Consider the following 24,751-nt stretch of genomic DNA (forward strand, 5'->3'; position numbering starts at 1 on the left):
TTCATCAAATGCCTGGGTGGTCGTTCTAACACGATTACATACCTCAGGTCGCTCGTGATCTGCCACAAATGTTCTGCTTATAATCCTTGTATTAGTATGTTTTTGTCATTGAAGACATTTGGAAAGTGAGACAAAATGTTTTTATTTCATGTTTATGTATATTTTCACATTTTATTATTAAAGTAAACTAAACCCGCAAAGAGCTGCAGTACATCATCCTACTGTAACATTTAGCCAAACAGAAACTCTCCCATAGTTTTTTTTGGATTGAGACACAGCCTTTGACATTGTCTGTTTCACAATTTGTTCACTTCCAGTACGCTTCCATGAAGTAAACTACATGTTATTTGGGTAGAGCACAAACTGAGCCACAGAGTAGTGTTGTTTCAAATCAAACACAGCCGTCGTGCACGTACCAGCTATGACAACGGCAACATTTGAATGTACCTCCCACCAAAACATATGATGACCTTGTTCACTCAATTCACTCAACAATTCACATGTTTTTGTGCCCTCAGAATAAACATACAAACTGCTTCCATCGAACAGCCGTTTTAAAATATTTGTCTTCTTCTATGTAGTCAAGATGGCGACCGTTGAGGATGAGAAGTGCACTGCATTGTGCTACCATCAGGTCAAACTGGAAATTACAACATCAACTTGTTACTTTCTTTTAGTGTACTGTTGTTTAACAAAGCATAAAATAACATTATTTTGAAGAGTTTTGACACAATATCAGAACATTTTTAAAGAAGTATACCAGGGAGGTGTGTGCTTCACGAAAACACATTCATGAATTACCCAGAGTGTTATATCGAGTTATGTATATGAGGGTTAATGGATGTATAGATATCACAACAAATACCTCGATTTGGATGAAGAGCTTTGACATATTAAGGTTAGAAGATAAGTTCACTGAGGTATCGCTGTAGATCCAGTAACTTAGATTTGGTAACAATAATATAAACACATTATGTTGCTTCATGAAAACGCCTGTTAAACACGTGAACAATCATTTTTAGACGGTATAACTGTAATAATGATGGTTTGCGATCTTCTCGACAGGTGCATTTTGATGCATAGTCTTATACACAGTGTGACAATATGAAGTAATGATGAGGATGACGCCCTGAACAACTCCACCTAAACAGAAGCAACCACGTCTCCAAGACAGACTGCAACACAGATGAGAGGAAAAACGTTTCAACCAAAGACAAGCTGAACGTGTAGTTGGGCAGACGCTCGTCAGGTGTACCTGTAAACTGCTGCCAACTGAAAATCAATATATATGAATACATATTCTTTCTCTGCGTTTGTGATGGTTGGTTGTGTTCTCTGGTCCAAACATATTCTATTGCTTCATTATTTCATGATATCAGTAAAAGCAAAAATCCTCACATCGCTTGCTTGTATATTAAGTTTTAAAATCATGTACCATCAAAATCCAGATAATCTAAAGTTTCTGATTCATATGAATGAAATCATTGTTTGGAGTTGTAACCTTATGGATGTAGTACAGTTGTGTTTCTGCTTTGATCTGCTGTGTTCCTGCGTTTTCTCCCACAGCAGTAAAACAAACAGACCCTCAGAAGGTTTTGATAAAAACATTTCCTCAGTCATCTTTTTACCGTGATGAATGTGGACCAACGTGAACCTACAATTTTTATACAGTTATATAACAGCTTTGGTTATTTAACATGAGGGATGTTTCCCTTGTCAATCATCAAACCACACCCACACAGTCCTGATACAGCAGACTGAGTGAGTTTTGACATATTTAATAGAATATCTGACACCTTTCAGCTGGAGCAGTTTTGGATCTACTTCCACCTAATATTATAAACGTCCATTAAATGTTTCATAGCATCTCATAAATGTCACAGAACCACGGCTAATGGCTTAAATGGAAGATGACACTTTGATTTAAGCTTCCACTTAGCATTAAATGTATGGATTATTGATTTAGTAAAAACATGATTTATGCAACTCTTTATTACCAATGATAGATTGGTAAAAGTGGGAAGTGGATACAAGGCAGTGAGTAAATCATGTAAACAGGCGGCGTGTACAGTGTTAAAACCATTCAAAACCAAAATGGCTAAAATGTGTATTGAAATATTTCAAGAAACATATTGTTTTTTCTTTCTTTTTTCTGTTTTTTTTTTGGGGGGGAGGCTTAATATTGAACATCTTTGAACTAATTACAAATGTATTTAGTAGACTTAACTATTCTAAAATTCCGCAATTTAAATTTGGAGGATGGATGATTGAACATTGATGTGTCCAAACCTTTCAGAATAACAATACAAAGCAATATTGTCCATTTTAAAAACATGCATTTCTTTGAGTGACTTTATAACTAATTACAACAGCATTTATAAATGTGTAAGTTCTCACTTTCAAGTTGCTAACAATTGTGAGCATATAGTTTTTATTAGTTAGTAACTTGTATGTGAACACATTTTTAGATAGCGGTGTCCATATGACAAAATCGTGCCGCAGAAAGGTCTTAAGGAAACAGACAATATGGGATTCATGACATTAACACTTTCCATCGTGTCAGTTCTGTTGTTTCATCTCGCTACAAGTTGAAGTTACAGTTGATGTTTCAAGTGTTGCAAGCTAAACATAAGTTTCTTACAAGTCAGCCCTTGTAGAAATAAAGGCAGTAAATGCCACCCTTTAAGTATTTAAACAGTCATACCTGATTTAAAATGAAAAAAGAAAAACAAGCAAAACAGCCAAAGACATGATTTATGTTTGGACTCAGTTTATACATGTACATACTATACACATACAGTACATGTTTCATATATTGTCAAACTTATCATATAGAGATAGACACACATCATACAAATAATTAGAAATAATTTCATTAAATTATATTTTAGGACAAGAAGAACAAAGAATACTAGATATTGAAACTGATTGAAAAATCAACTAAAATGCAAATAAAAGTTGTTAAATACGCAATAAAAAAAGATGTATTAAAAACAACACAATAATCAATGGATATTTGATTTGAAATTGAAAATAGATTAATGAATACCTTCATGGATGATGGCATTTCAAATTATATTTAAAGATACAGGTTCAAAAGAGAGTTACAAGCTCAGATTTCAATCAGGCATTTGAAAGGGCAGCTCCCTCTGCCATTTGCATTTCCATGTTCCTGCTGCTCATCTTTCTGCTTTTGCCATTTAAATAATAAATAAGGAAACACTTGATCATTATTTCCATGGCAGGAGTGGTCCTTCATATGTAAGATAACCAGTTCAATGTGCCTACGTGGGGATTCCTCGTTTATGTCTGTACAACATAATACATTATTTCAAAAGAGGTTTGGTGAGTGAGAAACAGACAAAAACAACTTCAAATTACATTACATATAAAAAGTCAATTTGATTTTTATTTTTTCTGATGCACTTGTGTATAATTACTTGAAACAATATATTTAATGTTTCACAACTATAAGCACTTCCATTACAATGTTTTACGTGATTATCACTGAAGAGTTGTTCATATTTAAATGTGTTTGTGTCTTTGATGACCTGGCAGTTTCATACTTAAAAATAAATAAATAAATTGAAAAAAGAGGAAGTCATAGCATCTTATAGGATAATTAAAAAAAAAAAATTCTCATCAAAGATATATTATTTTGTTAAGCCGTTATGAGGCTTGTTCAAGGTAACTGATCTTGACTTGTCTGAGTGTGGTATTCAGTACAGTTAAAATAAAGCACTCTCTACATTTGACACATTTGAACATCTTTAATTTTAGTTTTTTGTCATTTTTTTTCCTTAAATCAACAAGTGACATCTGAGCCTTTTATCTGTAGCAGGTAAATTATGAATGTTGATGATAGCTCTGAGAAAACTAAAGTATATATATTTTATATATATTTTTTGGCAGGTTTGTTTACTTTTTTTTTTTCATTGCCTGAACTTGCTGATTATTTTATATTGTTCCTCAAACTGACAACTGCAGCTGAGTAGGAAAAGTTAAAGTTGTGCTCAACAAAGACAAACATGAAAGGATGTCCTCAAAAAACAAAAAACAAAACAACCACATGATCATAGAACCTTGAGTTTTTAAAGGCAGTTTTCCTCATAAAGAAGAATATACCAAAGAAATTAAGGAGCAGGAAGGAAGGAGCTACTTATTATAGGGAAGTATTGAACTCTGGTAACACAGAAAAAACATGTATTATTTAAAATACCTGCAATATATTTGTTAATATTTTCCAGTTGGAAATTGCTTACTACAAACTGTCCATATACAAAATAGTGCTCCACCAACATCAGGATGAATCTGTGTGTTCATTTCCATCATTGAAATCAGGTGTAACTTTATTGCAAATCCATTAAATCTGCTGTGAATCAGACGCCTGCAGGGCCACACATCACCCAGCTGACTCTACAGCAGTCACTTTTAACACCTCTGCCTGAAGACACTTTTGTTAAGGGATGAGTCAAAGTGCTGGTCCCCAAAGGATGGTCCCTGATTGGTCTGCGATTCAATTAAGAGCAAATATTAGGAGTGGCACAATTTGTGCTCATTGCAACAAAGGGCAAAGTATTCTCAGTCTGCCCGGGAGACTAATAATATTCCAACAGGATCTCTTCGATCTTAATGGCTCAGGACGTGCTGTGCTTGCCCTGCACTTGCCGGGCCGCTGGTCCACCGCCACCCCCCTTCCTTGTTTGCTCCCCTCCGATGCCACTATATTGTTTTAAAGCTTCTTAGACGCGTTTAACACATCCCACACTATGGAATTTTAAAGCTTTGAAAAGACACGTTTACTAAAAAAAACGATAGGAGCAGACTAAACTGCTCCTATCTGTTTTGACAATAAGTTGCGTTGGAGGGCCAATCAATATCTGAATTTTAATCGTGCAGCACACGAACCCAGCAGAAAACCCCAAATCATTTGCAAAAAAACATTTAAAAATATTATTCTATCGTTAAGAAGTAATTATTGAGGCCGACATATTTGTTTTAATCAAGCGGTCAAGGTGATAATAAAGGACCGGATGAGGACTGGATTTGCAGATGTGTGGAGTGTGTGGATGCCACAGCGATCACTAGACTGACGTCTCTCCGGTAGCGCAGAAGAAGACCGCAGCCCCGTTATTTCACAGACTTCAGTACAGCCAAGCAGTCGACAGTTTCTCCCGCAGAGCGACAGAGAGAGGGAGGGGAAAAAAAGAACTTCGGCAACGACAGGCTGTAGTTTTCCAGCATGTTCAACCTTCGGAAGTCTCCGTTTCAACACGCTTGCCCAGCAACTGTTTGATTTTGCTGGTGTGCAGGCTTTTATTTTTTGGAAAGATTCGCCTTTTTCCCTCCTTCGGCTGATGTAAAATAAAAACAAGCCCCTCTATCTTGGAATGATGTGGACCTCTCATGATACTGTTGGATTTGTTTTCTTAGCCGGATTTTGTGTTCAAATTGGATTCTCCTTCGAGGGTAAGAACGTCACATTTTCCTACCAAACCAGTGTATGTGAGTGTGATCGTGTCGGGCTCCGCTGCCCTGCATGGTGGCAGCTGCTCGGTCGGAGAAAGTGTTAAAAGTGCGCAGCCTTTCTGGAAAAAGCAAAGGGGGCTGTTTAGATGACATGTTTGAAGTGCAATTGATTGCAATGAGCAGTGAAAGGGCGATAGCAATGTCACGATGAAAGATGAAGAAGACTGCGTTTTTCCGCTAGTGATAAAAAAAAAAAATGCAACTGGTGATTGTTGGACATCAAGTCATTTCACGTCGCGTCGAAGAAAGCGGGGTGGCCGTGTTATTTTTTTTTTCTTGCATTTCTTTTATGCCAAATAATATATTTCTCGGTAAAGAAACATAACTTCTTTTGAAGGCTTCCTTATGAAAAAGTGAGCGATCCGCCGGTGGTTTCAGCACCACGGACAGCTGCTGCATGCGGCTGTCCGCGGTCCTGAAAGCGACGCTCCAGATTCTGCATGCCCTGCTTCATCTGGCTGAGATGATCACTTTCAAACTGTCTTTGTGCGTTTTCTCCTCCTTAAAGCTGCATCCACCATCAGTATAAACGTATACAAACCTATAAAGAGTTTGACAGAAAGAATGCTGCTTTGGTGTGACAGTTTGCACGCACCGGTATCATTTTTTTTTATGTCGCCACCACTCTCCTTGACGATTTAGCCCCCTTCAAACGAAACTCCTTTAGTATTATTTTTTTGTTTGTTCCCTTCACGCTTTCTTGTGTTTGACACGATGCTGGTTCAGTCTAGTTTATTTAGGATTATGAAGTGGTTACAAAAAACTCCGCGACGGCTACAGACCGACACGTAAAAAGAAAGGGAAGAAGAGAGAATGTATTTTTCTCCATAAAAGCCCCCTCTTGAGCCTGCGCGTAATTAAGTGTCTGAATAATGTATCCGTGCGTTATGTAAATTCCTGATGAAGACGAGTCAGTATCTCTGACACGGGAGGACAAGGGGGGGGGGGGGGGGGGGGTTTGAAACGTGTGCCCCCGCCATCCCCTTCAATTAAAACAAGAACGCACCTTTATCAAGCGCTTGGTTCCAATAAGACAGCTGCTGTGGCGCCGTTACATGCCGTCCACACGCACTTCTAACCGCAGCTATAGGAGCAGACAGTTGAAGTGATGAATTCATTGGGATTTATTTGGTTTCACAGGAATCACTGAAACTGTCTTCATCATATTTACCCATCGCTCACCCCCGATCCCCCCCCCCCCCTTTTTTTTATTTTTTTTATCTGCAGGTCGCTTCACGGATCTGCCCTCCAACATGACGGTTAAAGAGGGACAAAACATAGAAATGGCGTGCGCTTTCCAGAGCGGAACTGCTTCTGTGTATTTGGAGATCCAGTGGTGGTTCGTGAAAGCACCGGAGCCCACTGACAGCGAGGAGGACATTGATGCTCAAGAGGTACAAGGGATGCTCGTTGTTTTTCTCCCACATAAAGAGCCCTGCGAGTTATGTTTGAAGCACACCCACTCATAAAGGGAATAAGGGCATCCAACATGTATCTGCGCTATTACGCACGAGCACCTTATGTCATCAGCGTCGTGCCTGAGCAGCAGCCCTATGGAGCAAGGTCGGGCAATCAGGCCAGAACTTTTATTGAACTATTTTCCTACAAGGAACAGCATGTTGTGACCTTCAAATAGGCTGCTGCCTTGACGTGATCAAAAACCTTATGTGCAGCTCAACTTCCTTCTGTTAAAGGTTAAACACCCTTATGTGCTTTAAACCAGTTAACACTCATACCCAGACACATTTTTTTTTTTAATAAGAATTGATTATGTAGAAATGTTTTGTTCTTCTTCAAATCTGAATGTGCAACTTCAGTTTTTCACATCTAATAAGATGATTCTGGTTTGATCGCTCCCTGTTTCCCTGAAACAGTTAAAATAATCCCTCCACACACTGAGCAGGGAGCAGTCCCATCAAGAATAAAAATTAAGAGCATTAATCAAAGACTAGTGAGAAAAAAAGAAAAAAATGAGCTCGTTCTGGATATTAATTACATGATAAATTAAGTAAATGAGCCTGACTATTCATGAATGGATAAAAAGTGGCTGAATCAATACATCCAAAGCGTATTCTTGCATATTGCCTCATTAAACAGCGCATTGGAAGCGCTTTGGCATTTTGTTATGCATTGCTGCTGCATTACTGCTGGTTATGACAGCTCCCCTCACCCCACATAATGATCGACTGCTTAGTGGATGAGAACGACTAAATGTGTTTACTGCATTCAAATGGATGGAAATGACTTGCTTACACATTGTGTGGCAGGTAGCTGCATGTCAAAATTTGGAAGGGCTGGTGTATTGTCATGACAGACATCAAACGGTGCTCTTTCTATTTCTGTGACAAAGGCAAAGAGAGAGATCTGTGTGTGTGTGTGTGTGTGTGTGTGTGTGTGTGTGTGTGTGTGTGTGTGTGTGTGTGTGTGTGTGTGTGTGTGTGACAGGGGGGTAGCTCGATATCCATGTGGCTTTAATTATTGTTCCATTGTTGCCTGGCTCTCATCGCGGCATCGGCCAGGCTTTGATGTGGGTTTGATCCCACGTGACTCTTGGATGTTGGGTTGAAGTGGCCTATTGATGCAGACATCACATTGTTACCCATATTTCTTATCAGGGAAGGCTGTTTGAAAAGAAAGCCGCTGTGTGTATTTGTCCTGCAGTGTTGCAGTTTGAATGGGAACAGAGTCAAGGCTGTGTGTGAGAGAAGCTGCTCGGGAACCAGCTGGTCTTCGAGAAATTTAGAGGAAATGAGCGGGATGTCTTAGAATGCAAATGTTTATGCAAATATAAGCTGCCTGGATGATATGTTAGAGTTGTTGGATGTTTGAAAGGATGACATGAAAAGAATTGAAAACAAAAAGGCAGCAGCTTCATGCTGAAAGAGTGCAGAGAAAGGAATGTACGAATTGGGTGGGTGGGTATATACTTAATCTTCAACTTTTAATGACATGGGTTCAGTTCTCAGGTAAAGACATATTCTATCAGACTGTGGTAATTCTAAGCTTGAATCCTTCTTGTAAAACCTTTTGAAATATTGTGTTTATAACACAAACACATACCCAGCCATGTGTACATATATACACAAAGAGATGTCCGTTTCCTGCTATGGAATAACAGGTTTTAGTTTTCCCGACATACATACATTTCATGGATTGGTAAAAACTGGATTCAGACATTTAAAAAAATCAATAACACTCAGTTCTTCCGAAGTGTTCTCAGGTCCACTCAAGAAGGTGAGAAATGGATTCCAGATATCTAAGAATCCAGAATGTTCTGCCTGCATCGTATATCTAATATTTCCCACATGCAGCAGGATACTGAACTGTCTCAAGGACCCTTTATTCTAATAAGGAATTAAAGTCTTTAAAAAAAGTTACAATATGTTACTTTGAGTGACTAAACAATGATGTTGATTTCTGAAACTGGAATGAATTAATCATGTTGTTTGCTTGAGTATAAGGTTAAAGTAGTCGAGATACGTTAAATGATGTATTGAATTTACAGAACAATGACACATACCCATGACTGAATTAGTCAAACTATCCTTGAAATTGCTTCTTCTTTTTTTTTTTTTTTTTCCCTCTCTTTTTTTAACCCTTTCCACCCTGAAGGTCCCTCATGTACCAGGACAGTATCTGCTTAAAGCATTGTACATTCAGTGAGAGAAGCTGCCTGCTACTACGATGACTAAAATGGCTGCAGCCAGTAGGTGCAGCAACATTTTCTGAAACAAGTGTTTCAGCTTTGATTCAATGGGCAGATGTCAGTGCGGCCTGCTGATGGAGACACAGGGACTTATTGCATTTCAAAGTTTTGCTTGGCCTCACAGCTGTGGAGCTGTTATTGACTGAATTCGGGAGTTACAGTATTTTTCACAAAATCGCCCGGGGCTTCAGTTACTTAATGGATGGACCAGTTTAATTTAGGAAACTAATGTACAAACCTGAAGGTGAGGCTCTTCAGGTCTGCATCTGATCACGTGAAGAATTTACCTGTTACATGTTTAAAATGGAAGATGTTCATTTTAACATACTTTGTAATTTAGAGGGAGGAGGTGGGTAATTCAAAAATGTGTTTGAGCTGAGTGAATTAGGAGACATTAATATATAAATTAGCAATACTTACCATCCCCTATCCCTCTCATAATAAGAAGGTACTGAAGTGTCCAATATTAACCTATTTAAGCAGATGAAAGGCCGGAGAACCACCTTATTCCCCTCAGTACATCTAGTGGTGCATATTGTTACACTGCAATAAAAACATACTCAAAACTGTGTTTGGAATTGGAGCAAAATAGATTTAAATAGATTTTAAAACATTTCAGATACCTTCATATTATATTCATGTAGTTGCACACACACACACACACACACACACACACACACACACACACACACACACACACACACACACACACACACACACACACAATGCAGACAGAGCCATGCACAACACATAAACACAGAAGTCAGTTATCACTGATTAGCTTCTCATTTATTGAGTTGACCAGAATTTGAAATCGATTGCACACACTGCATCCGCAGCAGTGCTTCTTCTGATGTGACCGTCTTTATCCATATAAGTCTCTGTTAACTAAAACACATCAAGTCAAATGGGAATCCTCTGATGTATTGTGCTTTGCACAGAGCTTTCCATTGTAATTGTATTAATTTATGTAGTTCATCATAACGGACATTTAGCATCATTTCTGCAAATGTGTCATTATTAGTCAGCTGGTTTCAACTGGGAGAACAAAATATGGCATGCGATTATCTTCCTAAATAGCATAGAAACTGTAAACATTTTCAAAACTGCTAAGTTTAAAAAAAAAGAAAATGCAAAATAAAACAATGTTGAGTGTTAGATGTAAACAGAAGGAAGTTGATGGGAACTGTTTGCAGCTGTTAATCCAAATGTGCTGCTCTGAAGAGTTTTTCTTGCAGCAAATTCTCAGAAATCTTCATTAGTCTAACGTTTAGCTAGATGTAGGTTTTTTTTAAATATTTTTATTTACATGATGATGAACGTAGGAAAATTGCCCAATTTGTGTTGTGTTCTTTAAATCATATTTGTTAAAGAGGATAATTTGTTTTCATGATTTTGCAGTTTGCTTGTTTCTCGAGACTGTCCTGGACACGGATTAGAGGAAGGAAAAAGGAAACAAACACATCAATACTCAGAGCTGCTGTTTGGCTTCAGCTTCCACAACAAGTGCTAAATGATTCTCCTCTCAGATTATAAATGACAAGCTGCCAGCATAATTATGCACAAACACAGACAGACAGAAACAAAATATTCACACCTCCATGACAAAGAGGAGTCATGCTGCTGACGGGATTTGCTACACTTGTGATGCTGTTGATTCAAGTCAAAGAGGAAAGATACACAGAGAGGGGGAGAGTGATGGCAGAGCACGAGTGTGAGTTAAACATTTGCTGTTACAGAACATGAGCAGATTGGTGTGGAAGCGCAGGGTCATCCCTCTATATGGCATTTTGGCTGCTGTTTTCTAACTGCAAATTGAGGCTGTGTGGGTTGTGATTACATATGATTATGTAGTGTTGTTTTTGGCATGTTGGATTATAATCCACAAAGGCTAAAGTGTAGCTCTTAAAAGACAAAAAGACACAATTTTGTGCACATTCATTTGAAAAGATTTGCGGATTTGAGCGTTTAACTTGTGAGCAGAAAAAGCAGTTTGGTGGAGGGCTTAAAAAGCACTTCTGCCATTTAAAAAGAGGCAAGTGCAAAAGAAAAGCTTCTTTTTTAATGATTTTTTTGATGCAGGATACATTTTTCAAATCAGCTATCCGCGCTGACAGTAATGAGCAGGACGAGGACGTTAGTTAGAAGCGTAGTGCGTCATGTAGAGTCCAGATCCAGTGTGCAGTCGGTCGGATGTTCAGCTCTGGTTTTGGCATCTCTGTCAAAGATTGTTCTGGTTTGCATCTCTTGATTTACATTAAACAAGTTGCACAAGTCTTCTCCAGCAAACCTTTTTCACCTACAGTTTGCTCCTCTTATCAGATGTTTCTGGTTTCACTATGATCCTTCGCTCATCTTGTCATGTGATGTATATATCAGTGGTTTCCAATCGTTTTCACATACGTTGAAGTGAAGCAGTGTTTATCTGTGATCCCGTCTTCTAGAGATTTTATTTAAATACATCAGATTTGTTTTTGCCAGATAGACTTTGGTAATTGCTGCTACAAAGTGCTCCTTTCATGACCTGTGTGTGGAGGTGGTGGGTTTAATGGCGAGGCAAACAAAACCTTGAATGGGGTTACACGTCCACAGTTCTGCATGCAGTTCTGTTAGATTTTGTTTATTAATGAAAAAGCAAACTCGTCCAATCCTGTTTTCCCGTTCAGTCCAGTCTTGTGGTTTTTTTGGGTGGGGTGGGAAGACCCATTTATCAACAACTAACAGCCCAAAGATATTATATAATAAAATGAACCATAGGAATGTGGTCTGTCTAAAATTGTATTTTATTTTCATCACAGATTGGACAGCAATCAAAGCTTTTGATTGCATCGTGTTGCATTTCTGGATTTGGAGTGTGTTTGTGCTTCCACTCTTGTGTGTTTGGTGTGTTGGCCCTTAGTGGGACCCCTTATTCTTTGCAAATATGATGCAGTGAGAACTGTTTGCTTAAAACTCTAGCAGCACATTTATGCATTCAATCCACTGTGATTTTAAAAGAAAAATCTTAGACTTTTCCAAGATTAAAGCAAAATTCTAAATCTATAGCTGAAAAGGCAAAAATCCATCTGATTGGTTTTCATTTGTCTACTGTGTTCACTTTTCTATTAAAATAACATGCTAATGCACAGTAGCTGACTGGACATGATACATCCAGGTTAATGCCACCTATTCATCTTATTTAAACAGCACACATCAATCAGGTCTGTAGTTACTCGTGTGACATCATACATACAATGCTTTCACTGGGGGAGATAAGAAATACACCAACACTAAATAAATATATCCGGAGGCTGTGAGTCTCTGCTCTGCTGCTTTGACCTCCGTCACAGAAAGGAAAGACAGAACAGAGCACGGCCTCCTGGGTAATGGTAATACTTGAAAGGTATGTCACACATGGTGGACAGAGTCTTATTTCCATGTATTTCAATTTAAAAATACATTAGTGAACTTCCCTTTTGGTTTGAAACCCCTAAATCCCTCTTATTCTGAAGAGGTGGATTGGAATCTGCTCAGGGTTAGATCTCTGTTTTTATCCAGCTAATCCAGCCCCTGTTGTTTGCCATAAGATCAATTTATTGAGTAAATCTTTACCACCCTGTCCACTGGTAATTCTATTTGGTGTGGGATTATGTTTGAATAAAAGGGGAAAAAAGGGAGAAAAGCTGAGTTTTATCTGCGGAGGTAACTGTTCTGATCCTTTCAGCCAGTGCTCTGCCACTTTTCAGTCCTGTATTTATTATTCCTGCAGAGGGCGAGGATATATACATACAAAAATAAAAGCAGTTCAGAATTGCTTTAATGCTTTCTGTAAGTGGAAAAAAAAAAAACCTGGAATATCAGAAAGGCTAAACCTTCACAGTATGAATTCCAAAGTTGGATCAAGCAAAGGCACAAATAATCAGAGGTGATGGCGGAGATTCGACGCAGATGTGTGCTGTTTAAAAATTCATACTGCATTTCATTCCTCAAATACCAGCCAGAGTGCTCGAATGGCCTGGCTGCTGCTGGATTCAAACCTGGATTCACCTGATGTGGGATATGTTAAAAGGGGCCGTAATGCGTCTGTAAAAGTGAGAAGAATAAAAAATAAAAAAAAAGGGGAAGGCAGACTCGATGTGTGGCCACCCTCGACCGGTGCCGGAGGAGAAAAGAGGGATCAGCTGAGGCCTGCGGTCGGAATACAAACGACCATTACATAAAACATCCACCGGCGCACTTTGACCAAAATGCACTCAAGCCACAGCAAGCTTTACCTCTCTTAACAAGTGAGTTTATAAATCCACTGGGTGTAACAGCAAGGAAACATAAAATCCATTGGCTGCCATGCTCTCTGAGTGACCTTACTGTCAGCCTCTCCGCCCCTCTATCACAGCCTGACTGCAGCTTGTGCAGCCTCCTCCTACACTCAGGCTGAGATAATTGCACCCGGAGTCAATATGATGCACCAGACGTCGTCCCGGTAACTGCTCTCATCAGCCCCGCCGGCCTGCTATGCATGCAGACGTCTGTAATGATCTGTAATAGTTTCCAAAAGGTTTGCGGTGAACATGAGTTCTCCACAGGCGGCTGCTGTTTGCGTGTGAGCGTGCACCGACACATGAAAGAGCCTGCTGCTTTCATTTTGGACTAGCGGACTGTGGAGCGCTCGCTGTCAGGCTCCACCACAACCTGTCATGGAAGGAAGGGTTCTTTTCAAATCACTGCAAGGTACTGTACTGCTCGGGTGTCACTGACTATATCTCTAGAAGAAAATTAGTTCAAGGTTCAAATATTGACTTGCTAAATTGTAGTCCCAGAAAGTGACTATGACTCTATGGCCTTTGTTTCCTTCTGCTTAAGCTTTGCTAGAGACAGGTTCAATTCAATTCCATTAAATTCAATTTTATTTATATAGCGCAACACACATTATTTCATGGCACTTAACACATCCTTTAGGCCAGTATTTTAAAGTATTTCTCAATAAATTCAACATTTGAGAGCTAGTTTATGAGTATATACTTTAACAATGTAAAATAATTGTTGCATTTTACTTGATGTCTTCAGCCAAATGTGGCCTTAGATTTGTTTCATGCAAAGCCTTTGGTTCATACTTAAGACATAAATGTGAACATCCAATCAATAAAACAACTCTTCACTTTTTGCAACAACACAATCTTCTCAAAGTGATGCACTGTGCTTTATTTATATCATCAAAAGGAGGAAAAACAGATAGAAAATGAGAAATTGATCAGAGATACTCCTTTGGGCTCCGAACCCATGTATGAATTTGATTGACAGCTGACATTCACATGGTGACACATGTGAAGACAGTTGTTTATGAGAAACTGTAGCTTACAAACCAAGAACAGCAGCAGCACTGAAGAATGAACAGTAAGGCCTGTACATATTCATCATTACAGCGTTTCTATCTGAAGTGAGCAGTGCACTTTGTTTGGTCACATGCTGCTAACGTGGTTTAGCTCACCTAGTTGTTAAAACTTGGGTTGAGACGTACAGTACAATGATGTCAGTCAGTCCACAGTACAGCACCACTGCATCCTGATATATAAATCTCCTAATGGTCGGGTTCATCAGTACATACTGTACATTCAGTTCACATTGTGAACCCCTCAGGTCATAAGCTGACTCTCTTCCATGACCCCAGAGCAACTCTGGTGAGACATGAGGATGTTACATTCTTCTTTTAAAAGCAAACTTAAGACATTTTTATTTAACCAAAAAGTCATTTTTGAGTGTGTGTAAATATCCGATTATCTATGTAGATATGTAAATGTATGTATTTACGAATGTGTGCGTGCATGTGTGTACAGTAGAGTGTGTGTATGTGAACATTTTTCCATACAGATGAAATGTGCTTGGATTTGAATTGATTGCTTCTTTATGCAAACACATATTTGAATAAAATTGTTTCTTTAGCTACACAGTACATTAAAAAAAAGCTCAAAAATAATAACAACATTTACATTTTCCCTTTTGGATAGTGACCAAATTTAATGAATGCCATTTACAGAGCAACAGTGGGGTCAATAAATGGTCTTTTTTTAATCAAACAGGAGAGAACAATCTATTTTTAACTCCGCATGAATCCAGAGTTGTTGTACGAGCAAGAATTTCAGGCAACACAATAATGTGTGTGAAACAAAGTCGACATACACTGAAGTGTGTGTTCATAGTCCCTCAATGTAACAGCGTTTTTGGAATAATGGAGCCCTATGGAATAAAATAAGTCAGGCTCTGATACACACCTAATATTTCTATGAATTAAACTCATCCTTTAAAATGTAGTTATTAAACAGTTAAAAGCACATTATTTCATGGTAAATGGTGAACAACACTGTAGAGTAAACAAGAGAGAAGGTTTATTCCAAGGTTTTACCAGTGGGCATTTATTCTTTTATGATGGCAGTGGAGTGAATGTTACGGAGTATGATTGACTGTTCTGGTGTCAGAGAGACTGAGAGAAGGAGCTCTGTCAGCCGGCTCAGTAATATCTCCGGAAAAAAAAAGCCCTGCCGCTTCTTCTCTATATTGATAAATTAGATTCAGATGCCTGTCTGCTTTTCTGTTCTTTGAGAATCAAAGGGCTGGAGTGACTCATTGGGCTGTCACGCACTACAAACATAATGTGTTTTGAAATGTGAAGGTCACAGGGAAGATTTTTACTATTTCAAGGATTTTAATTGTGCTTAGATTTTCACATTTTTTATTTGGTCTGCCTTTCATGGTGTCGTGGTGCTCTTACAGCCCGGCAGTATAGACTATATAAAGATGAGGTTTTCAGTATTTAGAAATGGCTAAATAAACAATACATATTTAGAAAATCACGTGCCCACGTTGAAAATATGGTTAATAAATAAGGCATCTTTTTTCTATTTCTGCCAGCCGTATCACTCTCCTCCTTTGAATTCTCCTTTGCAACGTGCCAGGAAAACCCTGATGTGGAACTTTAAATGGCTCTGTTGTTCGAGCCAGGGCAGCTTCAGCCATGTCGGGTCCATTCATGTGCTGCGGAGGAATGAGATGATGGAGGGAGGGGTAAAAGGGACGCGCAGATGGAAAAACATATGGGAGGTGTGATGCAATAAGGATACAGGAAACCTCGAGGGAAATATCTGGAGGAGGTTCATACATGCACGCAAAGCAAATCCTCATTTACCGTCCCGTGTGTATCTGGACAGCTCTGTATATTGGCCAGAATGTATGACACGAACACAGTAGACTCACAAAGCAGGGACTTGACGCTTCATTGAAGCAAGCTGTCGCGGCTGCTCCACCACGATGAGTGAGCTTAGTGACTCATTTCAAACCACCGTTTTGGGCTCACACGGATGGAAACAAGTCTGTTTACTGACAAAATTATACATCGTGAAACTGGAGCTCTGAAAGCACTGAAGATTTCAAGCCATGGACAGAGAATTATTAGTTTACTAGTATGACTTTCACTTCATGAATCTCTCAGCTTTCTAACCTTTTAGTTCCCAGTTTCTGCTTTTTTTTTTTTTTTTTTTTTTTTTTTTTTTTTTTAATGGGAACTGGACTGTGCAGTTCATGCTCAGTATTGGAGCCTGTGCAATATACTGTTTCGGCTGGACGATTTGATCAGCTTATATTGGCCTGTCACAGATGTATCAATGTATCAGTAACAGCATGTTGGCCGATAAGAACACGTTTTTCACAGAACTTGTGGGATTAATAAAGTAACTATCTATCTATCTAATGCAGAAAGAGATGCTTGGGGTAAATGAGAAATATTAAATTTGGTTTATTTTTCATTGTGTTTTGTAATGAGAACTCCCAGTGATGTTGACTTTTACTGTCTAATATCTTAATCGGAATCTTCCCCAGAGGTCTAGTGTTATTCTGGCCTTATTCTACATACTTTGTGATCCTAAAGAAGGTCTTACAGTAACATCATCTCATGTAACTCATGCAACTGACAAGTAGGAGTTGATCCCACTGAAAGTTGTAATCATGTAATTTTTCTTCTTTTTTTTTTTTTTTTTTAAAGCTAACTGCTTTACTTATTTAGTATTTTAGTGTTTGAGTGGCGTTTAGCTCTAAGCCCGTTACCCTGTGGATACAATCTCATGGCTCAACAAAAGATGAGAGCTGAGGGGTCGCTGTTAGTTCAGACATGTTTCATAGAGAGAGCTGGTGAATTTTATCGATATGCTTAAACCAACTTATGCTGAAACAAGTGGCCACACTGTTGCACTATATTTGTAATTGGAGCTCTAGTTTTCTTTTTGTTTATATTTTGTCCTTCTATTATCATCTGCTGTAGCAGAGGGCAGTTTGTCTGAGAAAAAGACCAAACAGGTTCACAGATGCATTGAGTCACAGAAGCTGGTTTAACAGAGGTTAGTCATGACTTCAGGTCTACATGTTGTGCAAAAGTTTGAGATACTTCTGCATGTTTAATTTCTTATCCACCATGGAGGTGTCTGTTCATCCCAAATTCATTCTGCAGCAAACACACAAATAACTATCTTTAGCCACAGAGCCCTGATGTCAACATCATGGAGTCAGTGTGGGATTACACAAAGAGACACTGAGACAGACTAAATACACAGACGAACTGTGGCGACTTCTAACTTTCCTGCCAAGGATCCTGAATAAGTGTGTGCAAGTGTACATAAGAAAGATGCTCACGGAAAATGCTGATCTGATTTTGTGTTTTTCGAGCTACACCACTGTGTATGAATCGAATTGAAATGTTCTCACACTGCTATATACTGTACAGTGTACTGTGTATTATCAATGCATACTATATTGCATGACTCATGTCAATTCAATCCAATTTTCTTTATATAGCACCAAATCACAACATAAATTATCTCATTATCTGGACTCAGTAAATTCATTGCAAATTATTTTAAAATGCTGTGTACTGATGCACGAGAGGTTCAAGAGCATTCACTCACACTGGGTCACTATTTAACTCAGTAGTTTTTAGTGTGTAATCACAGCAATCAAATTCATGTATGAGATTAAAAGAATCACCAGCATTACTTGCACCTCTGGGACTTTTGTTTGCACCCTTTGTGACTGGTGACAGCGTGTGCCCTGTCCCACCATGTCTTCGAGCAGCCAGTCAGATTTACAACGGAAAGGTCCTGACCTCAGACAGGCCACCATGCTGTACTAAGCCAGTCTGTTGTCAGGTCTTATCAACGGAAATTCGGAGCCCTTAACTATGACAGAGCAGGGATGCATCGGTAATAAGGCCTGGAACACACTGCCTGGGGTGAGAGATGCCTGTTGCTGCGTGGTATCATTTCATTTTGGCGTCCGTGTTAACGGGTGAGAGCGTCCACACTGGCTGCTGAGAAGCATGTCTCACCTACATCTCGTGTGCGGTGCGTCATTTATGAAATAGAATGATGACACTTTATCAGGTGAAGGGCGGGTTTTCACTGCAGCGGTCCTTCTCCCTTCCTCTCTGTAGCTCTCCTCTGTGTCGGTGTGAGCGAACGAAGGTAAACAATAATTACTTGACTGCTTTTTGGTTACAAATCATCACATCAGGCCTCAAAAATACTATTTCGATGGCCATTAAGAGAAACTCATGAATTCAATGGTAGGACACACGCGCAACAGTTGTGTGTGTGACTGACAGGCTGACTAAAACAGTCTCCTTATATGCGAGTGACTGGTTTAGCTACTGACAGGCCTTATGCAGTACCGTTTACTTACTATACTCCACCTCACCTGCACCTTAAAAATTGTGGACACTTGTACAATAAAATAAAACTACGTAATCTAAAAATTGTGGGTCTATGATCCTGATTCCTCTGTAATTTATTCAATCTATTATTTTATTTAATCTCTAAATCTACTGATAGGCAACACATAACTTTTAAAGACCCAGACACACACATTAGCAATATAAATGCATAATTTCCTGAGAAAAAATGATAACAGTTTTAAGCATCTAATAAAAACCTCTCATGGGTAGAAGTGAGGCTGTTTCATCAATCAGTGACAAAGTAGAGACAACAAGGTGTGTATTTGAGTGATAATTTCAAGAATCACTATTATAAATGCATTAATGTTCAAACTGCCATCACAGCCTTTAGGGAATCATTTACCACATGTTATTGATTCAGACAAATAATAATGAAAGCCTACAGAATGCATGTCAATCAGTGCCGCTGTCACATGTCTATAGACTCACCACAGCCAATGTATTTACCAACAGCTTCCCCTTAATCCACCATATTCCTTTTGGTGCTTTAATCAGCAGCAGATAATGACCAGTGATGGCAGAAAAAGGGCTTATATGCATCACAGTGGGACAGGAAATTAAACATGGATTAGGGAGATGGTTTATCCTTGCTGTTTGATAGCAGAGGCAGATTATAATTCACTGGTAATGATGGAGGTGTTAAGGTTGGCTCTGACTTTAACACCATGGAAATCATCTTATTTACACTCACTATTTTCTTCATGTTGATCTGAATGCACACATTCTGTTTTTATATATTGTATTGCTGATGTGGCTGTGAGGATTACATTGAATACATTGAAGACCTGCTGCTGCTGCCTCATCTCAGGCACATGTCAATTCAAAATAGCACTGCTTCCCTATTACACTGGATTTCAACCTTCACCAAGGCAATCTCTGAACATCCTTCTGGAACATTCTTTAGTAATAATAATGTAAACAAAAAAAATTAAATGCTTTTTCTGTCATGCTTGTGGAGAATCTGAACATCCAAAGCTACAGACCATCCATTTGTATAGATTCAACAAACTCGTTGTTTTCCATCTGATGCGCAACATTACATTTGTTCTCATCGTACAAAATGGTGGGGAATCCCCAGTCATAGAAACATTGTACACAACAAACTCACTCTATTGCTGAAGCTCACATCTGCCTTTTTCTCACAGCTATGGCAGATATTTCAATCAGCGGATCCTTTGCTGCCACTGGTCTTCTTGACCCATCTGTTACATTTTCACCAAAAGGAAACTGAATCCATTTGGTGTCACAACAGCAGTTGTCAGACTCCGAGAAGCACTTTTCAAATTGAATCAGACGTTTCTCTAAATGCCGACAGATTATGTTTTTGATGTCAGCCCTCTTAGAATGCTCTTCCATTGTTGGAAACGTTCCCAAGTTGCAGCCTTTTTACTTGCTGTGTCACTGTGCTTTGCTATCAGACGGAACACATTATTTTGCTTAGCTGCACAGTCCTCAGTGATAATTGTTTGCATGTCTACAGTACATTTTTTACAGCATTTTACGTTTTAATAATATGTCCGTTCAAAGGTGTTTTGTTGTTGTTGTTTTTTAACAGTTTATTTCATTGACAATAAAAATTCAGCTGTCCTTTGTTGAAAACTTTGGCTGGAACCATGTCCTTCCATTGCTTTAACTTATATCCTCCAAACTAAGCAACCACACAGGTAGCTCGTTACAATCCTCCGGTTCAGTTCATAGGAGTACGCTGGCAGCGGGGCGTGTGCCACAGATGAATTGAACGATTGATAATTAACCATGTCATGGTGTGACAATGCTATTGTAAAGGTTTGATCATGTCAGTGGTTCTCAAACTTTTCCATTCATGCAGAATGTTGAAATCATGCTAAACCCCCTAACCCCTAGTAAAAGCACATTTTATTCAGTCATTAACAATGCTGAACTACTGTTGAAAAGAGTCAAGCTGAATTTAATAAAAGAAAACAAACAGCATATCCATGCAGCCTTTAGGTTTAGGCTCAAACATAGTAGTTTAGATACTTAGTAAAGGTTTCAGAACGTCATCAATATGTTTTGTTAACCCATCCATCCACCTAGACCTCCTCCCTTTGTTGACTCTGTGACTCCATAGCTACATCACATCACTTCCTTCTTTCCCTCTGTCAAAATTACGACTTGAACCTAAACATAGTTTTTACATGTTCATAAATTTCAGTGTATGGAATGAGTTTCCTCAATCATACTTTAAGGATTCATTACGAAATACCCTGAAAATGAAGCCCCATGTCAGTGAGTGCTCGAGCAGGGAACTTAATGTCAGTATATACGTTGCCTTCTTGAATTGTTTTTTGGTGGCACCGGCCTGTTTTATGATAGTGCTTCACATTTTGCAGGTGCAGTTCAGGGACAGGTTGCACACAGACAAAGAGAAAAAAATTAATTAAGGCAGGGGGATATGGACACAATCAAATATTATGTTATGTTTGAGCAAATAATTGGCCATTGATAGTTTCACAAAATATATACACAATGAGATCTCTGATAAAAAAAAAAAAAAAAAAAAAAAGCAAAAAAAACATCAGTAATGTGGATACAATGTCTAAGTGGGTAAAGGTAAATAATAGAACTGCTACAACAGTCTGGTAAGTTCAGAAAAAGTACATCACTTTACTGTAATGCAGCTTTTAAACCAGGAAAATACAACACTTATAATGTGATAATGCTATTACTACAGTATATAAAAATCTAAGACAATATATATTCTTACATCACATTATTGATATAGCATGTTGCCTAAATAGAAACACAGGCACATCATTAACGCATTTGTGTTTTCTTATGGTTGTCAAGTTCATTTTAAGAAATTGTCTGGGACAGCCCAACAAAACACAACACAACACAACAGTGAAAAGGACCATTTGACAGTTCAAGGTTGTCCATGTTTCCGAGGAACATTAGTTTCTCATCTGTTCATACTCACCTTGGAGACTCATCTCTCAGATATGGTGTTGAATCATATCCAGCACATTTTGAAGCTTGATACTGTGATGTCCCTCAGTAACTAATTAAGAACATGATTAATCACAGCTGTACATGACGCTGGTACAAAGTATATTCATCTTTTTTTTTTTTAAAAATAGTTGCTGATGTATTTGTTCACTGAGCTGTTTGAGTTTTTTTTACATGTAAACCCATGTTTTTGCAGTATTCTATAATACTGATGATGGACTTGAATGAATACATTTTTTGTAACAGTGAGGATCAGTTATCACGGTCTTGATACTTCCTTGAACTATGTCATCCATCACTGTGAACATTAAGCCTGTTATTATGATTGCCTGGTAGTAGAATCAATCTGTGCTAAACAATTTTTTTACAAAAATACTGAGGAACATAATGCAGACCTAATATTTACTCTGATGAATTACACAATTCATGCATGTTTGACGAGTCTGTTAATTTACTTTATAATGGACCTAAATGAATCACAATCCTTGGCTGTTAGCACGTTGCCAGAAAAATACACCTAAAACATAAAACTATATATCATCCATTATTCAGTAAAACCATTAAGCATGCAGAACTGTAGTTTCAGTCAGAGGTGTTCTGTGGAGTTTTTGATCACATGGATTCATGTTTTCATGAGCAGGTCTCCTGTGTGGGTATGAATATTGAGGATGATGCGGCTTTTGCAGCACACACGGTTTTACTGATCAACTGTTGGTGGCGGCAACAGGTCAGCAAACACAGCAAGGAGCCAGAAAAGACAAGAAAGACAACACTGTGAGTTAGAAATGAAATCGATCCCAACATATTCAAAAACTCTTTGACGCTTTGAAGAAAAGAAATGCATTCAGCATACTTAGTCAGTCCTCCAGGATACACCCAAGTTCATATCATCTGACGCTGCAGTAATGACATCCGATTACCTCATTTGCTACATATATTCTCCCTCTCTTTTTGGGCTTCAAATTTAGCCTCAGTAGCTATGAAGCCGTCCTACAGACGCATTGAAATACTTAAAATAAATGACTGCTTTAGTTCCACTGCAATAAGCATTGGACATTTGAGCCTGGAATTTGATATGAACACCCAATTTACACATTGCCTTTTGTCAGAAATTTCCCCATTGAAAACAATCATATCTGAGAAATATGTGAAAAAAAAAAAAAAACTTGATGAATTACTGATGATTGAAAAGACAGAGATTATTGGTTCTTGAGTTTGTGAAACTCAAAGTGTAAGCTGGAGGGCAGGGCAGCCATACTGTGTAAAAGGAGGACAGTATTGCTTTTACTTTAACTGTAGATCATAATGGTTACAGTTTATTGCCAGAGGAAGAGTGGTGGATGATTTGTTTCAGCGTACAGGACTCATGGCCCATAATGCTTTCCCTGAGGAGCTTAGATCTAATGTAGTGGATTTTTATTGGCCTTCATGATTAATTCCTCTAATGGCTCCGAGTCTCCTTATTCACCTACCTTCACTAAGATAAAGATAATTACATGCGCACTGCTAGATTTAAAATATTTTCTGTTTTCTTCCTTATTTAGGAGACAAAAGTACCACTCTATCCATATTTTTTTTTAAACAAAGGCATGACATTATATACCTGAAATAGCATGTCTATGTCTGCTGAATCACTCTGAAAAAAGACACACACAAGTTCCTGGCAGGAAGCTCACTGTAGGTGTCTGGATAAAGATTTTAAATCTTTGTCCAAACCAAAAACAAAACTCTACACGATTATCTTTGGTTTTGTCTGGACTAGTGGGCGCCACAGTGGATCCTCAGGCAAAATATTTAACGACAACTGGCTCAAAATTGTATCAAGTATCTTTTTTGGGTGTGTTTTTCCAGATATGTCGAGGTGACTCATTGGAGCCCTTTGAGATCCCAGAAATAGTGCAGAGTCCTTTGAAATGATGAACAGTAGTAGAACTGGATTAACCCAACAGGGGAGCCGGGGCTGTCAGCCCCTGTCGACCATCTGATTGCTTTCCCTCTGTGGAAGTTTTAGGGGTGTAACGGAACATGAATACATTATTGAGATATTGTTCCATCACAACATTCACATGTCTGCATGTTTATTTATCTTCCCTGAACTCATACTCTTTCTGCTCAAAGTCATGGGAAAGGCAAACAGAGACGTAACAAGCACACTGATACAATCAACAGAACTCCCTCTTTATTTTGATTTAAGGATGTCTATCAATGAGAAACCGATTTCCAAACGTGTTTCCAAATATCACAATCAGAAATATAACTAAATTAGCTCAAATACCAGCGGCTACCAGGTAGGTAACCATTAGGAGTGGGAAACGATTTATTGAAATAATACGTTTTAGACAAGTAGTAAGTTTTGGTGGCAAGACTCCGATGATGAGAGGTCGCTTCGGAGAGCGATGTCCCAGATGGATGTAGGAGACAGGACAGGCCCCTAGGAGCCTTGACGCTGGAGGTGGTGGAGTATCACCAAATCATAACATAAGATATCCCAGCACACTTAAGGAACCCAACAAATCCCACATGAGCGACACCAGGGAGGAAAAAAAACGCCTTTTAACAAGAAGAAAACCTCCAACAGAACCAGGCTCAGAGGTGGGCGGCCATCTGCCTCGACCGGTTGGGGATAGGGAAGATCAGAGACGACTGATGGGAACTTCAGTGGAGATTACCAGGAAAACCAGATGAATCAGGTGGTGATGGGGAAGAGGAGGGTTGCACATCACAAATTCTGAAAGGCAGAATGACAGAATTATGATGATATTTAAAGAAGAGGAATGATGACGTGAAGTTACAGATCTTCC

At 38.7% G+C, this 24,751-nt stretch overlaps 1 protein-coding gene across 1 annotated transcript in view; it reads left to right on the forward strand.

The window, feature by feature from the left end:
• Positions 1-5,076: 5,076 nt before the first annotated feature.
• vstm2a (V-set and transmembrane domain containing 2A) overlaps positions 5,077-24,751 on the forward strand; it is a 78,526-nt gene continuing 58,851 nt past the window's right edge. The window contains exons 1-2 of the mRNA XM_069151252.1: positions 5,077-5,469; positions 6,757-6,923. Of these exons, the coding sequence (XP_069007353.1) occupies positions 5,391-5,469; positions 6,757-6,923 (246 nt within the window). The 5' untranslated portion in view covers positions 5,077-5,390. The remainder of the gene's footprint in view (positions 5,470-6,756; positions 6,924-24,751) is intronic.

Source organism: Embiotoca jacksoni, unplaced genomic scaffold (genome assembly GCF_022577435.1).
Source record: "Embiotoca jacksoni isolate LCO1_2020_lvr unplaced genomic scaffold, fEmbJac1.0.p SCAF_17, whole genome shotgun sequence".
Taxonomy (NCBI): Eukaryota; Metazoa; Chordata; class Actinopteri; family Embiotocidae; genus Embiotoca; species Embiotoca jacksoni.